Below are 17,754 nucleotides of genomic sequence, written 5' to 3'. Positions count from 1 at the left end.
AGCTCCCAGGCAGTTATTTTCATTTGTACAAGACCAGGCTTCTATCTGCTTGAATGGGGAGACACCCATAAACCAGAAATGGGTCAACAAGATGATGTTTCCAACTTGGTTTTGAAATCTGAAAAAAAAAAAAAGATATAAATAAAGTGTAATCTTTGGTTGCAGTAACGCACAAAAAATTCAGGTTGCTGGCAACTGCATATGTACGCTCTGTGTCTGTGCTGATAGACCAGGCTTTTTTTTTTCTTTTTTTTTAACATCTTCAACAGGGTTATCAGCTACTTTTTACTGAGGGAGGGTAGTTACATAATACAACCTCCATGCTGATCATTACATTCGTATTATTCAGCAGTGGGCTGTCTCTCTGTACCGTCTCTAGCAGAACTTGTCAAATTAATTGCTGTGTTTTCGCCCTCTTCATTGCTGATTACTTGCTTTTCTTGTTTCCGTTGTTCTTTCTCCTGCTTTGATTCGATCTGGTTTGCTGCTGGACACACAATAAAAAAATACAACCAACATTCAGCTTATTGAAGAAAATTGAGAAACATTATTTGTAAAAGTTGTCTCTTATCTGTGGCATCAAAACAATCCATCTACGCATACTTTGCTCATGTTTTCACTCCAGGAACATATAATCCTAGACTTATTTCATCCTCTCTCCTCCTTTATTTCAGGAACTGGAGTGTCTACAAGACCATCTGGAGGATCTGTTGGCAGACTGCAGGGATGTGGTGGGAAACCTGACCGAGCTCGAGTCCGAGGTTAGAGGTTATTGATGTTTTGTTGTCTATGCGCTTTAGTTAAGGAAAATGCACACTGTAAACTTGTGGAAGTGCACAATTCCTCCCATGCTATTTGTACAAAATCTCTATTTTTTTATTATTAAAGGCTTATTTTTTGTTTGTTTTTAAGGTACATAACAACTGTCTAGTTTCAGATATTTTTAAAGTGATTTCTCTCGGGTCGCTGATTTATTTCTGCCTCTTCACAGGACATCCAGATTGAAGCGCTGCTGATCCGAGCGTGTGAGCCGGTCATCCAGACCCACTGCCACGTGAGTGTAGCCCCTATTGGTTTAGTATAAATTGCTTATTTCTGTACAGTTAAAGTTAAAGTTACGTTAGGTGTCTTTCTGTGTATAAAACGTGCCTGTATGCAGTGTTTTTTTTTTTTTTTTTTTTTTTTTTTTGAGAAGATACAAATGATCGTGCGACATACACGCATTGTAACCATAAAACTGTTTTAAAGTTTTAAAGGTTATGTTCATTTCTTAACATTTGATATTTCTATGACAAAGACGAGGCAACCTTTGTCACACCTACAGTGTAGTGAAATTCTTTTCTTTGCATATCGCAACTTGACTGGAAGTCTGCCTTCCATTTTGGTCTTCTTCACTTGCCCCCTGAGCTGCGACCTGATTGTTCGGGTGATAAAAACTCACTGAGCACTGTTTTTCACTCTAAGTGTTTTGCTCTGATTACAGAAAACAGTTCTGTTTTAAACCCAGCGGCATTCTGACCACCCTGCGGCCGCCTTCCGAGAGATTGCTTCTAAGAAACGAGGAACAAATTCCTAGTGTGACTTTAGGTTTACGATTCAGATCATACTGTCACTGCTTTTTCCCCTCACAGGACATGGCTGATAATCAGCTAGACACGGGGGATCTGATGGAGTGCCTGGTGCAGAACAAACATCAGAAGGAGATGAATGATAAATGTGCTGTTGGAGTGACGCACTTCCAGCTGGTAAGCTTTGCATGTAGAGTGTGGATGTGTAAAAGTTTTCAAAATCAACTGGTTAGCAGATTGGTTAAATTAATCAGCCTTAAGGAAGCCCTGTATAGCCCTGAGAAAATACTGCCTTGTCTGACACCAGCCTGGTGAAGTTTTGTATGCAGGACACTCCACACACAAGATCAGTCCATTAATCATTTTAATTAATTTGTAAATGATTTTTTATATTGCCCAAAAGCAGAAGAATGTGATGGACCATGGATGATAATGGGAACATTGTTCATGGCATATAAAGTCATACAGGAAATGCATTAAAGTCTCGCTTTGCTTGGTCCAGAGTCATTGGTCTTTAAAATGGATGCTTTTTGTGTTATCCGATACCCAGCAAACAATCGTGGATCGGACATCAGAGGGGAAAAAAAATTTAATTTGATTCGACCCTGTAACAAATGGAAAAGACTGGAATTGGATTTGGAAAAGCTTTTTTGGGGAACTGGATATATTAACATATGAAGAGACTTTTGTGTTAGAATGATCTTTATTATATTTATACTTTATTATATTTACATTGTAAGTCATTATTTGTATGAAAGCTGCAGTTATGTGTAAGTCGTGTTTGAAGCTGTGTGCTTCGGTTAAGAAAAAATTATATTAACACTTTATATTTTTTTAAAGAGCCATGTCTACATAATAATAATAATAATAATAATAATAATAATAATAATAATAATATGAGTATTCTAATTTAAGATGCACTACCTTACTATTACTATTTCAGATATCATCCCTAATTTCTTATCTGTTGTTTAACTGGCTAAAACAATGTTGAACATTAAGTAAGTTGCTTGTCTTTACTTTCCCAGATTCAGATGAAGGACTTTCGCTTCTCCTATAAGTTCAAGATGGCCTGCAAAGAGGACGTCCTCAAACTGTGTCCTAACATTAAAAAGAAGTATGTTTCACTCATGCTGTTGTTTTCCATTCTCTCTCAATAATGTTTTATTTTTTAAAGCAATTTAGAGGGCAGATGAAAACAACAGCGGTGGACATATTACCAATTTTTTATTTTGTAGTTGGATTCATGAGCGGTTTTAATTTTTATAACAGGTCATTATTTGTGCAGAGGCTGGACTCAGTGTGCGAGGTTGTGCACATGTGTGTATAAAATGTTTTTATATCTTGGTGGATACCAAATGTCCCTACAAGAATAGGAATATCTGACAGTTTTGACCTTGTTGGAAAAATTAAAAAAAAAACAAACGAGCCATTAAGTTTTCTGTTTGGTTGCTAAGGTTGGGATTAGATTTAGGTTTAGCATTACATTAATTAGCTGCATTATTAGTTATGTCAATGGAATGTTCTCACAAGGATAGTAAGACAAATGTTTAATGTGTGTGTCTTCAGTATCTCTGTTGCATGACTCTGCCACCTGTCTGTTTCACCTTCTCTTGCTCTTTCCTTTTTCTCCAGAGGTGATGTAGTGATCTGTTTGAGCACCACAGTGAGGAATGACACTCTACAGGATGTGAAGGAGCAGCGAGTGTCCCTGAAGTGTCGCAGACAGCTGAGGGTGGAAGAGCTGGAAATGGTGAGAAATGCGCACTCTTTACATAATATATTAGCTTTCTTTTTATTTAACTGTATACAGTGCCTCTGTAGCGTATGAGAAAAGATTGTCTAATTCTGTCCATTAAACATTTAAAACTAAATAATGCAAAGTTAAATCTTAGGTGCTGTTCTTATGGAGTTTTATAGTTAGTTTTATAGCAATATAGTTAAAATATTTCTTTAACTGCCTATTTCATGTTGGTTTTGTGGTATTCAGTGCACCATCAGACCCACACAACTACTCTTCTGACCAAGTGTTCCCAATGAAAGAGTATTCCCATTTCTGAGAGCATGGATCATGCGGATTTAGAGCTTCAATAACAAATACCTTTGACTGAACATTTAAGTTAAGAAAGCATGGGCTGTTCCCAAGATCAATAAGCTGCGTTAAGGACAGTTCCTGTCTAGGCATGAGCCAATCAGTTGCACAATATTCGGACATATTATAAAGCATCACGTTTGTTAAATATGGTCGCAATCATTCTGTTCAGTGTTCAGAGTCCAAGGAATGTTTGACCACAGAGCAGCATTGTTGCTCCAACCATTCAGAATGGAAAGACTTAAAAATGTGAGCTATTAAGCGAACATCTTATGCACAGCACAGTGAAACTGAAGGGTTCAAGGCCTGTCCGATGACAGAGAGACCACTGTGGCTGAACAATGAGTCATCGATTGCCTGAATAAATTGCAGTATGAACATTTAGTATAAGCTCATGCTGTGTTATATTCCTCAACTGCTTGTTTACTCCAGAGCAGAGAGCATAATGCCATTCCACAGCCCCAAGTAAAGGAGTTGTCATTCCTTTTATGTATTTTTCAGTCGGAGGACATTCGTCTAGAGCCTGAGCTGTACAGTGCATGTAAGAAGGATATCGAGAGGTGGTGCTCTTCTGTTTCATTCGGCAACGCTCAGGTAAGCAGGGATCGCACGGCGTATTAATTTGAGTATTTGCATGCCATACTGTCAGCCACAGTTTATTATTATCAGTCATCAAATCGTTTTTAGTAAAAACTGAACTAAAATATATTCATTCATTCATCTATCTTCAGTAAGCTTGCCACCCAGAAATAAGATATATTATGCTGAACTCATGGAGTATAGTAACTTTGTGGAGTATCTTTGCATGTTCTCCACACATCTGCCTGGGTTTCCTCTGGGTTGTCCAGTTTTCTTTGACTGTCCAAAAACCTACCAGTAGATGGACTGGCTATGAGAAATTGTCTCCTGGGTCTGAATGTGTGTGTGAATGAATGTGTGTGATGCCCTTTGATGGACTGGCGTCCCATCCAGGGTGTATTCCTGGCTGTGGAGCCACTGCAACCCAGCCCGGGTAAAGATGAACGAATGATTGAACCTCTAATGAAGCTCTCATCCCCTCTGTTGTGTTTCCTTTTCTCAGGTCACTGAGTGTTTGAAGGAGAATAAACAGCATTTGTTTCACACATGCCATCAGAAGGTGTTTAAGCTGCAGGAGACGGAGATGATGGACCCTGAGCTGGACTACCAGCTAATGAGAGTCTGTAAACAGATGATTAAGGTTAGTGAAACATACTGTTTAGAACATTACCCTCTCAAATTGCATAGGCTGTTTTAAAGAAATGTACTCTATTATAAGGAATCAGATAACGAACGAAAAAAAAAAAGAAAAAAAAAAAGCTACATAAGAAAAATACAAGTCTTTTTTCCCTCTAATGTGCTCTCTATCTTACTTTCCACCTCTCGTCCCTGTGTCAGCGTTTTTGTACGGAGTCTGATGCCAAGAACATGCTGCAGTGCCTGAAACAGAACAAAAACAGTGAGCTAATGGACCCCAAATGTAAGCAGATGATCACCAAGAGACAGATTACTCAGAGCACAGGTGAGCCAATAGCAAGGATTTCCCTCACTGCAAATATTAAACCTAAACAATTAATTTAAATGTTTTAAAAAAATATAATAGATGCATTGAATCTAATTTATTTAATCTGAATTTAAACAAAACGATTGTCCTTTTTCTGGTGTATGTCCTAGTAAAGTTGTTAATTGTTAAAAAAATCTTTATGCCTGGTTATTCAACAAAGAAGCTCACGTGCACAGTTGGACAGCAAAATAGGAACAGCTTGAAAAAGGACCACAATATATGCAATTTGCATAACACAAAAAAAAACTCCAAGATTTGCTCAGTAAAGCGACTTGAAATGGCTCGTCACGTTAAGTCAGTAACCTCGAGTCACAGCAAACGTTGAAATGAAATGATTTAATTTTAATTACATTTTTAAATGTAATTTTTACTCTTTACTCTTTTTTTTCTGTTTACTCTTTTTAAACAGATTTAATAAGTTGACAATATGGGAAATTACTAAACAGAGAGGTGACTGCTGATGTGTGGTACAAAATGGCTGAGATTTGCTGTTATCAGGATTAACTGCAAAAAATCCTATTTTATTTGCAATATGTTGTATATATGTTTATATGCGTTAATAAGACTATTTCACAGATGTATACATGCTCACCGTCACTGCTCATTGACTGTACCAGCAAGTAAATATTCTACCACAGAGCGTCTTTCTGTAGCCCTATTCATACAGGATTAATTTTAAATGTGGTCCTGGAGTAATTTCCTCTTTTACAGATGATACGCTGTGATTTTATTTCCATCCAGATCGGCCATGTCGGTGGTGTTCTCCTTTCTCTTCTGAGAAAATTACAGTCCAAACTACCTATTGTTTTTCTCCAAACTCAGCACTTGTCTGTCACCCTTCCAGTCACGCATATCCATGATGTTCTATGCAGATTTCGCAAAGATGTTTGACTGCTGCTACTTGGCTGTATTTAGTCTCGTAGCATGCACATCAGTGACCCTTCCCCAGATATTAAACACTTCCCGAATCGTGAAAGGAAGAATTGATGCTTTAGAGGGATTAAACCTTATATTTAGCTTGGGGAGGAAAAACCTCAACTACACACACTACTTGGGGAAACATTTTCAGGAGGAGAAAGAAAGTAAAATTATTAAAAATTATTAAGAATCATTAAGCAAGATCCCTCAAGCTGATTAAAGAAGCCGTTATGTTATTTTTCTATAAATAATGACCATCACTGCCACTTTCTTAAATATCAAATGTGGAATACTAATCAGTTAATGCTGTAAATGATTTAATTTTTTTATATTCAAAATGCTAATCATTTGCAGTCATTCATTTATCAGCACTTAACATTAGATAGTTAAGGAACTGTCCACGTGTCGCAATCATCCGAGTTCGTAGAAAATAGAAGCCACTAGAAACCGACTTCTGTTTGTTGAAACTGACAATTTATTGCTGTCCAGATGCAAGAGTTTTATCACTGAGGATACATGTAAAAAAAATTCTATTACAGATGTCCCCCTGATAAACCAGTCGGGTCTGAATAGGGCTTATGACTACAATGACGCAGTAGTAGCTCGATGAAGTGAGGATTGAGTGAAGTAGTTGGGAGTCCCTCTTTAAATACTGTGATGTTGGTTATTTAGGAGGGTTTTGTTGGTATGAATTGCACTCCTTATACATGGAGTCATGTGTACATAACTTGATTTACTTCACTGTGTGTTTCATAAAGGTTTTTTGTTTTTTTTGTTTTTCTTTCACTATTTTTTTTTCCCTGGTATTTAGACTACAGGCTTAATCCTGTGCTACGGAAGGCCTGCAAAGCAGATATTCCCAAATTCTGTCAGAACATCCTGAACAAGGCCACTGATGACAGTGAACTGGAGGGTGAGGTCATTTCCTGTCTCAAGCTCAAGTATGCCGACCAGGTACTGAACATGAACTTCAAATTTCTTTGCCCATGTAGTTAAAATACAATCATTTTTTAATGGTTAATGCCTCTGGTTATGTAGATTGGTGTTATATAATCAGTGCTAAATTCACATTTTTTGCATTTAACAGTCAGGCTTTCTTAGTATGTTTGTATGAAACTCATTCAGGGAGCGTCACGCATGAGCTCAGTTTGCAATGTCAGTTGAATAAGCTCATTAGCTTTGCACTTATTATGGTCTGATATTATTTATAATATTTTAAAACAAATGATATTTCAAAACTTTTAGTTGGAAAATCTTTGTGCTAAGATGTCTAAAGCCAGACTGATATTTTAACACGTTAATTGAACACTATTAATTAAATTGCTGAGAATATTAACTAAAACAAGACTCGGACAGTGAAATCCTACTTGTGGTGATCTGTGATTACTTTATTAAGAGTTAACGCGTAGGCTAGCTATTAGGTACGACAATATGTGTTTTCAAAATGCATAATTTTATGCATACTCCTTAATCCTGCTATTTTTAATGAGTGGTAAAATTATGCAAATTCATAACCTCTTTTTAGAATTTCTAGAGTTTTCTAGAGTTATTAAAGAGTTTTCTTTTGTTTGGAAACTTGACGATGTGCTTCGCCAGCGTCTGTCTTCAGACTGTGAGGACCAGATCAGGGTGATCCTGCAGGAGTCGGCCCTTGACTACAGACTGGATCCTCAGCTTCAGCTTCACTGCAACATGGAGGTGAGTTAGAGGCGTGCACATGTACATTTCAGCCCAGCTCTAACGCAATAGGTGTGCACACATAACACCCACTACTTTCATTAGAGACGGATTCTAGCGCACAATTGCCCACATCCCGTGGACTGGCTGCTGGCTTTTTTGTTCTTTATGAGAAGGCTTAATAAAAATAGTTTAACCATGTTGGAAAATGCACTTATCACCTAGAGTGTGAAGTGTGTTAATGAACACCCTGCTGCCATGAAGAGATTCACCTGAGTGGAAGTAATGAGGAGACAGTAAGGGCCTATTAGACACCTTGAGCAGTGCTCCCGTCGTCCTACAAAAGCACACCGAATACCTATTAAAGTGACCATTGTGCACTGGAGTGTGGAGAGATTACATTATCTAACATTACTTTTCAGTGGTGACATAGGAAAAATGTGCCAAAATAAAAAGCAAAACTTTCATTACTCTTGCTAGTCAGTCTTTACTGAAAACATTGGGCCTCGTTTTTCAGACTGCTACCGACAGATTTATTCGTAAAGGAGCATTTACACAAGAAATGTGGTGGTTATGAAAATCCTGTTAGTTCTGGGGGAAAAAAAAGTCCTACAGATGTTTCTGTAGTAACAACTTGCACAGTGATTTGTATGGAAGATGACCCTCATACCAGGATTTTAATAAGTGTGTACTTGTTAATATGTTGACGTTTTCTGTAAGGAGATGTTTATTTTGTTTATTTAGTGTCATTTATTGATTATTATTTAGCACTTTGTAACAGTCAGACATAAAGCTGTAAATTTTAAGGTTTTTTTCACGGGAGACTCTTCAGGAGAGAGGAGTTTGCACTTTGCAGTTTCTCGATAACATGACAAGCTGTGCTTTTTTGTCTTAACAACGTTGAAAGAGAAGGGCGGGAATGACTTTATAGTTGCTATAACATAAGTGATAAAAGGACCTAATTGGTCTTGTGGACTAATAACCATAACTATAACTGAATAAAATGTATGATGTACATTTTTTATTAATTAAAGAACTTGTTGGTAAATTGCTGTGGTATAAAAAGAATAAGACACATCAGTGATGTTATAGGAAATTAATCAACTTCTCACATTGCTGTTGATTATTTTCCTATAACAGCATGCCCCCCTTAGTGTTTTGTTCCTTTTGTCTGATATGGCAATATGGAGGCTTGGAGTGAAGAGCTGGACTCCTATGGAAGGATTTTAGGGGAACTGCATTGAAAACAGGGAAGAGTTAAAAGGAATATATGATGGATGTACCGCATTATTCACAGAGAACCCTCATGTCAAACCAGTAATGTCCTAAAGTGAACAATATTTTATGTGAGATTAATAGTGGAATACAGTACAGCTGAGTTGTTTTCAGTTCTCATTCAGTTCTGACAAATTCATCATTGAATTGTTTAAGCAAATCCACACATAGCAGTCTTCAGCAACAAGGTCAAGCCTCATGAAAACGGTGTAGTAAAGGTTTTACTTTTCATCCTGACACATTTTCTGCACATCACTGTTAAAAAATGTATCGTATACCCTCACATTATTCCGCTGTAATTATTGCCTTTCAGTGTGCCATGAATTCCTCTCCATATTTTTCCAACTGTCTGAAAGGAATGAGGAAACATGAAATGCTGGTGCATCATATTTCATAAGGTCCATTTATCAAATTTGGGGTTTGAAGCCAAAAGTGTTGAAGAAACGAAACCTGATATGATTGATTGTGCTCCTGCCCTTCCTTTGTATAAATAACTCCATTCGTCACTGCCCTGCCTCTCTTGTCCCTTGGTGTTTTGTGTTTTTCGTGTGTTATAGATCACAGACTTGTGTGCAGAGGAAGCCGCTGCGCAAGAACAAACAGGCCAAGTGGAGGAATGTCTAAAGACCAACCTGCTGAAGCTCAAGCATGATGCTTGCAAAAAGGTAAAGAACAAATAAAGGATGCAGAAATACGATCTTGACTTCCTTATACACTGCAGTGTTGATACCGTAATCCAAATACACAACCTTAAGGGAATATTACATTGTTTTTCAGCCTAAACTCTATCCACTCTATCTGTAGAGCATGTCTGATTATCACAGATGAGAATTTTGATGCTTTTCTTTGTATTGAGGAAAAAAGGGAAACCCCTTTACTTCACACTGTGTGTGTGTGTGTGTGTGTGTGTGTGTGTGTGTGTGTGTGTATATAATGAAAGTCTAAGAGCAGTCGTTGAATTTTCAGTATACATTTAAAATGCATGATTGCATGAGCAGCAAAGGGGAAAAATGACACCAGCATAAAAGAAATTCTTCAGAGTCAGACGCACACAACTACTCTGGTAAACACCATTTCTTCCCTCTGAAAAAGTAGTCCCATCTCTGAAAGGATGAATTTATACAGATTTCAGAGCTTCATTTGCTAACCAACTTTGTCATATATTCATGAAAGCTTTCTACAAAAATATTGCTTTAATGTTTAATAATGGAGTTCAGTGACTTCCCCTAGGTTTCCATTGTAAGTGAGTTTTCATTAATTTCTTAGTACAGGGGAACGTGTTGAAGTTTGTGTGTCTGGTAATCACACACACACTACAGACGCTGTAAATAGAAGTTAGATTGAAAAATGTGTCACTACTTTTTAGGCTGCTTTCACACAAGGTTATTTTGTAGAGAAAGCGCTGGTCAGAGCACCTTTTGTGCCAAACTGATTTTTTTTTTTTTTCTTTTCCCCAAACAGCTCATGCAACTCGCACACTAATCATAACAGTATTATGACCTAGCTAGGAGAAGATAAATTGCTGATATTTTTATTAATAAAAATAAGGATTAATTTAAAAATTAAATTAATCTCTTACCTGAAAAGACAGAAGATTCAGAGGTGTTTGTGTGACTAAACATTTAGCATTTAGACCACTATAATCTCTGTTAAATTGAGACCTGTGACTCTGATACCAATAAACATCGTAAAAGTAACAAATTTGTTATTTCAGTACAACGTTAAAATAATGACGGTGAATTATCTCCACCAGAACATACTCTTAAGCTCCTTACATTAGCTCACTTTTTGACTGGTGCTGTCCTCCATCTTTATTTTTCTCCATTTGTGTCACTCATGCTTTTATGAAAAGTTGGAACTTTTATAACTTTTGAAAAGCACTATGTCTGGTTTTTTAAAAAAAAAAAACAGACATTTTGTCGATCTTCTAAAAGAATACATGTAATATCTGCACTTCTAGTTGGGGGGACAAAAGCATGAAAAAAGTGTGAAAGCTCTCTTAAACATGCTTCGTTTTATGGACTGACCCAATCGGTCTGAAAATCACCACTGCACCTTTTAATGTGTTCTCTACAATGGGTTTTTCAGTGAGGAATGAGGAGGTGCACACTCAGCATCAGCTAACATTAACTTTTGTGTAATGCTCTAAAGGCTTCTGGTTGAAAGTAAAGCACTGAAGCAATAAAAACAGTTTTTAAGTAACTTTCTCTGGTATACTAGTCACAGACCAACGCTGTCTGGAAAAAGTAGTAGAACAGACTTTTTGATTTATTGCTGTATATATGATTGTAAAACGTGTGTGTGTGTGTGTTAGTATGTCATTAAGAATTTTTCACTCTAATCTCTGTGAATACTATGGTATTGTGCTTTATGGTTATTATACCTCAAATGCTTTATTCCATTCCACCTCTACATACCTTTCATTGTCACTCTTCTTACTGTTTATGGCTATCTCTCTGTCTAGGAGGTTTTGAACATGCTCAAGGAGAGCAAAGCAGACATTTTCGTGGATCCGGTCTTGCACACAGCCTGTGCCTTGGACCTGAAGCACCAGTGCGCAGCGATACCCCCCGGACGAGGCAGACGTGAGTACGAGAGAGCTGAACAAGCCGGTTTATCAGTTTGAGAGACCTTCCAGAATTAATCTGTGACCTTTATAAATGTGTCAGTCATGTGATACAGGAGTATTGAATCCGGTGGCCTGTATGCCTGACTCCATTTCTTACTTCGTCCTCATTTCACAGAGATGTCTTGTTTAATGGAGGCTCTCCAGGACAAGAGGGTGAGACTGCAACCCGAGTGTAAGAAGAGACTGCAAGACCGGATAGACATGTGGAGCTATGCAGCCAAGGTTGGTCCATGTTAGGCCTTCGGTGGTGAACTAGTATGATATTATTCCATGAGGAGGAATTAACGTGGTGGTGTGGGAAAACTCTTCACTTAATGTTATATACTATATAAGGTTTTGAAAATGGCAGGTTTTCCTGAACTGAAATATTTTCTCTTTTGTGCATACCTTGATCACAACTAGCATTTAAAAAAATTTTTTGTTATCTTTGGCTGTTAAATTTAATTGCAACGACATCCAACATTTTTCCCAGGCCACCCCACACAAGCTCTACTGATGATCCATTAATGTCCAATTGATGTTAAAACTTATACACATCTACGGGGAGACACTTTTACACTCTGTGGTGGAAGAGGCGGAGCTATCTCTTATGGTTTAAATTTTACTAAATGGCCATCACACTGAGAAAGAACGGTTCAGATGCTAATTGAGACCAGAAAATTTTGGGGTATTAACATGGGTTGTGAATGTGGAGGGTGTTCTGGCTGCTTATGAGTCATGAGGTACGACTATGCTTTGCAGATTGACAAGAAAAATAGATGTAATCCATTTTAGAGTTTCCATTTTAGAGTAGAATATTTTTCTGCCTAGTTTGTAAATCCCGGATGTGGCTTTCGTCGATTTTTAAAATAGCCTGCCCAACATTGCCTTCAGCATTTCATACAAGATTAGTTCTATGTACATTTTGTGTGTGCAAACTTTGATGAATGCAAATTTCTGTTTATTCTTGTTACAGTCATGCAAAATAACTGTTTAAAACATTCATAAATTACTCAGTTTATCATTTGTTGAATGCAGACTGTAGTAGTTAATCAGCATTACCTCAGAAACACTGTTTTTAAGTAACTTGAGGTAACTACAGCCAAAAATTTAAAAAAATACTGATACCAAATAACATATTACATGTTTACACAGACAGACAAATCTAATAATGAAAAAAATGATTTTGATGATAATTTGATTTAAAGCTTGACTCGATTTGCTAAATAATCATTACTAATTTTTAAAGTAAGTATCTTAAGTGATACTATTATAGACTGTTATGCTACGTAATTGTAATTTGATTGGAAGTGCTTGGTTTCAAGTTGCACAAAATGCTGTCTTTCTTTTAAGTAAACTTTATTTTGGTCCATAGTTGAAGATAGATTGGATTAATGGCCTAATTTCATTAGACATTTGAGAAAGGCTTTAACCTGATGTATTGTAGTGTGCATTTTACATGACCACATAAACAGCACACTGCAGTAATAGTGTATTATAATGCAAATTCACAGTGTATAATAACACACACTAAACATAGTCAGACCAGATCCAAACCTGCACACCTCCCTTTCACTAGCTGCTGTTAATCTTTTTTTTTTTTTCCTCCTCCTTCTTCCACCTCCTCAGGTGGCCCCAGCTGAAGGCTTTGCTGACTTGGCCTTCCAAGTGATGATGTCACCTTCCAAGAATTACATCCTGTTGGTGATTGCGATGGCTCTGTGCGTCCTCTTCCTGGTGGGCTTGCTGTGTGGCCGCATCACTAAACGCGTGAAAAGGGAACTGAAGGATAGGTAGAGCCTGGATCCTGGGCTCATACATCTCGGACCCATTCTAAAAAAAGAAAAAAAAACACAAAAAAAAGAGGCCTAGACCCTTTTGACCGCTTATCCACCGTTCTAATCCTGACCTGAGTGTCCTGCGTTACCATCCCTGACTTGGGACGCTGTAAGTTAAAGTGGTGCTGGGGTCAGTGCCATGTTACAGGCTCATTCTGCTCCATGCTGCCCCCTGCTGTGAAAGTCCCAGAATACACATATCAAAAGTCATCAGACTCGAGCATTCTGGGACGTGAATCTGTGCTTTCCTTTTCCCTTTTTTTTTTTTTTTTTCCTAATTTTGATTGTTTTATTGAATGCTTGATTGACTCACTGTGCAAACAACATGCCATGTTGGTGACAGATTTTGGAAACTACTTTCTTTACTCCATTGCATAGCAATGCATTTTTTTCTAGGATTTAGGGTTTTTTTTTGCACTCTGAAACATTGTACAGGTATGCAGGTATTCCACTCAGAAATACAGCCATACAGCTTCACTTTTTACAAAAAAATTAGTATAAATATGGGGCTCTATTGTCCCAAATCACTGGATCTGAACATATTAGGATTATTTGAAATATTTTGTGTGAAAATGTGGACTGAAGATGAAAAGTACATTTGTAACTGTTGGAGTTAGACATTATAATTCCTGTGATATTTTAAATAATTGAATAACCTATGAAGAAACTTTATAATCTATAAGATTAGAATAGAGGACTGGGGTCCTGTGCAAAGCATAGAACAGAAGAAAAACGTTGAGTTAATATTACTCTTTTGTGAATAAGTGTCCTTCTGAAGTTAGGGCTATCCAAAAGAGTTGATTATACTATATACTTATGGTATAGAGTCAAACCTGGAACAAGTCATACTCTTATTTTTTTTTCTTTATCTAGTCTACATTTTCACACTTGGCACCTCATGAAGAGACGTCTTGCTTTGAGAGGAAATGGTTTCAAAACAACCTTTCCCTCTTTTTAGTTGCTAGCGAGATTCACTTGGTTTATGGTTTTGCTTTTGTGATTTGAGGACACTTTTTTTTTTTTTTGGTTTTGTTTTGTTTTTTGATGGTCACCTTTATCTAACAGGGATTTGATGAGCAGGTGAGGGGAATTACAATTCATTTCTCTAATCTCCAAGTGATTGATCATGTGAACAACTTGGTACCTATTCAGAATTTAATAAAAATCTTACAGGGGTGTGTATAGTCTCTAAAAGAGGACGAAACATCAAAAAAAAAAAAAGCCAAGAGTCCTTTGGACCAATGTTATTAAAAGTAAGTCACATACAAATTTCAGAGTTGCTTTGAATGTTAACTGAATTCTTGCAGTTTTTCTGCTGTGCTTTTATTCTGCCCATGGCCTTATTTACTGTATATTTTCTGTTTAATTTATGTATTGCTACATCCACTGGTCCTTTTCTAGTCACTTTTAAGGCCTTGGCTGAATTTGACTGAACTTTGCCCAAATTTCCCACAGTCCATCCTGCAGCCTTGAAATGTGTGCCAGACCTCGCTTCAGCAGTTCACTCCGTGCTCACGGTGAGAGGACATGGCACTTTGTAAAGTGAGCTCATTTATTTTTCCTTATTCACATGATATAGTACAGAGTTTATAAAAAATGAGCTCCATTCCTCTGCATAATTCATCAGAAAATGGTCTTTTGCAGTGTAAGGTTTTTTATACTGACCCTGGGAACTGCTATCCATATTTAAGAATACAGGAGGTTGCTGTAGGACTGGGGATGTGACAAATTTATATGAATATCATCATAGATTATTTGTGATGCACTTTCCTAAGAGTATTTTGTGTGTTCTCAAACGTTCAGTGGCCGCTTTTAAACTCACTGAATTCTAGATTACTTTTCATGTACATTCACTTTTTTCTCCTTGTTTAACACCCACTCTTTTTCCCCGAATATATGGTGAACAAATGAAAAACAGACAAATTTGTCTTTAGAAATGTACCAACAGGGGGTCCGAAAGTCTGAGATCACTAGCGAAAATGCTTCAATTTTGCATTCTTTTCTGATTTACTACAAACCATTTCATTACAAATGATCAGCAACACCCTGAGTGAAAAGTAGAATCTTTTCACAATACAATATTTACATGAATTTCAGAGTTTCTGAAAAATGTTCAAATGTTTATTTCCAATTTTATATTTTAATAAGTTTTTCAGTTTGAGTTTTTCAATTTCAGATTTTCAATGTGGTCTCAGACGTTCTTACCCCACTGTATATTCACTGAAGAACAGCTAAAGACAGTATTATTTAAATTATTTAGAGACGTAAAGCAGAAAAGTTGGGGATAAACTCCAATCCACATCATTCAATCAGTCAGGGTCGCTGCAGATCCAGCGTCTATCCCAGAAACACCCTGAATAAGACGCTGGTCTATCACAGGGCAACACACACACACACACACACACACACAAGTTCTCACACACACTCATAGCCAATCCACCGGGATGTTTCTATGAACTACGAGAGAGAAATAATATAAAATTGTAGCATACAACAATATAATATTACAACACCGGTGATGACTGCGACTGCAGGGGTTAAATGTAATGCTGCTGGTTTGCGGTCACGTGGTTAGCATATCACATATTCGTTAAAGGTTTTTCCCTCTTCACCCACCTTAAATTTGGTCTTCACTGGAATTCCCCAGTGGATCTTTCAGTAGAAATCTCCATTATGCATCTGGAATAATTACTGAATCTGTAGCTTTTCTCAGAGGGTAAGAACACTGGAAACACGGAGTAGCATGTGCAATAATGTTTAGTAAAAAGTTCATCACTGAGACGTTTAGAGAATTTTAGATGAGCACGGCGTCCTTTCCTCAATAAGGCTTGATTAAATATATAAGAATCTGCTGATTTGTATAAAGATGATGATAAATAGCAGGAACTCTGCTAACTGCATATCACTACATGGAACATATTCAACATTTTATCTGAAGGTATTTTGAGCAGTAATTATATTCTGATCTCATGCACAGTAAAACCTGCATTTATCTCCTGGACTGCTTTTTCCTGGGTTGCTGAGACACACAGTTTATTCCTTTATCATCTTCTTTTCATTTAGAACCAGCTAGAGGCTTATTGTTGAGATGACTTTATGGAGATAAATACAGAAGGGTTCTAAGGGAGGTTTTGTTTTGGAAGTATTTCCCCTGTGATTTGGACAATGTTGATGGTATTCTGTAAATAGTAGAGCTAGATGGTCCCATTTTTGTTGATTTTAGTTTGGATTGCGAAGTCTTATGACTGTACATCCCTATATTTGTAGATAAATGTCCTTGCTAAATTGTAAATATAGGTCATGAATGTATGGCAAGATTTTTCTTTCTTTCTCCCTAAATTCGACAGTACAACTTATTGAAAATATTTCTTAGTCAAAACCGATTCTATTATTTAGTCTTTTACTTGGATTTTTTTTTCTCAAGCCTGTGTAGATGGACTCGTGACACAGACTGCACTTTTGCTTCGTGTGTTTATTTTAAAACTGTGCAATGAAAGACTGATGGATACGTGTTTTTTTTTTTGTTTTTTTTTTGTAATGGACAAGAAACATAAGCAAGAATGTGATCTAAGTAATAAAAATGAAGGAAGGTACAGTCCAAGGTTTGTGACGAAGAGGTACAGACTGAAACCCAAACTGGAAACCCCACAGATTTTTTTTTTTCTGCTCCTTTGCAATGACTGAAACCAAATTTGTTTCACTTTTTTTTTTTTTTTTTTTTTTTTGGTACTGTCTGTAGAATATTACTCAGAATTGCTTACAACATGGACTAAACCATCTTGTAAAAAGCTCTGGCTGTGACATTTTCTGCCATGTAATATGGAGATGTAACAAACTGAACAGATGGTGGATTTTTTTAAATGTCTGTACAGATTATGATTTGTGAGTTTAATAAGACTATATTCAGATTTTCTTACTTGTGGTCTCTTGGTTTTGTCTGATTTTTGCATTGTTGTTAATCATTAACATGAAAAATCACTTAGCATATGGTACACAGTATACGGTCCACTCCATAATTATTGGCACCCTTCTGGAAGATTGTGTAAAATAAACATTAACATTGCAAATTCAGATTTTCCACTGAAACATTCAGATAATGCTTACCTTTCCTACTAACAACATAAATTCTTGTACAATAATATTGTGAGAGACAATGGTGTGTGTATATATAGGCTAAATATTGAAAAATATAAAAT

At 36.8% G+C, this 17,754-nt stretch overlaps 1 protein-coding gene across 2 annotated transcripts in view; it reads left to right on the top strand.

The window, feature by feature from the left end:
• The window catches only part of glg1b (golgi glycoprotein 1b), a 44,095-nt gene extending 26,621 nt beyond the window's left edge, over positions 1-17,474 (top strand). For both annotated transcript variants that reach the window (XM_026913966.3, XM_026913968.3), the window contains 14 exons: positions 675-761; positions 992-1,054; positions 1,632-1,745; positions 2,597-2,685; positions 3,204-3,321; positions 4,162-4,254; positions 4,742-4,879; positions 5,077-5,200; positions 6,972-7,114; positions 7,757-7,858; positions 9,670-9,777; positions 11,577-11,697; positions 11,857-11,963; positions 13,350-17,474. In XM_026913966.3, coding sequence (XP_026769767.1) covers positions 675-761; positions 992-1,054; positions 1,632-1,745; positions 2,597-2,685; positions 3,204-3,321; positions 4,162-4,254; positions 4,742-4,879; positions 5,077-5,200; positions 6,972-7,114; positions 7,757-7,858; positions 9,670-9,777; positions 11,577-11,697; positions 11,857-11,963; positions 13,350-13,517 — 1,575 coding nt within the window. In that variant the 3' untranslated portion in view covers positions 13,518-17,474. The remainder of the gene's footprint in view (positions 1-674; positions 762-991; positions 1,055-1,631; positions 1,746-2,596; positions 2,686-3,203; positions 3,322-4,161; positions 4,255-4,741; positions 4,880-5,076; positions 5,201-6,971; positions 7,115-7,756; positions 7,859-9,669; positions 9,778-11,576; positions 11,698-11,856; positions 11,964-13,349) is intronic.
• The last annotated feature ends 280 nt before the right edge of the window (positions 17,475-17,754 follow it).

The sequence above is a fragment of the Pangasianodon hypophthalmus genome, chromosome 6 (assembly GCF_027358585.1).
Source record: "Pangasianodon hypophthalmus isolate fPanHyp1 chromosome 6, fPanHyp1.pri, whole genome shotgun sequence".
NCBI classification, from domain to species: domain Eukaryota; kingdom Metazoa; phylum Chordata; class Actinopteri; order Siluriformes; family Pangasiidae; genus Pangasianodon; species Pangasianodon hypophthalmus.
This window is presented reverse-complemented; position numbering and strand designations above follow the sequence as displayed.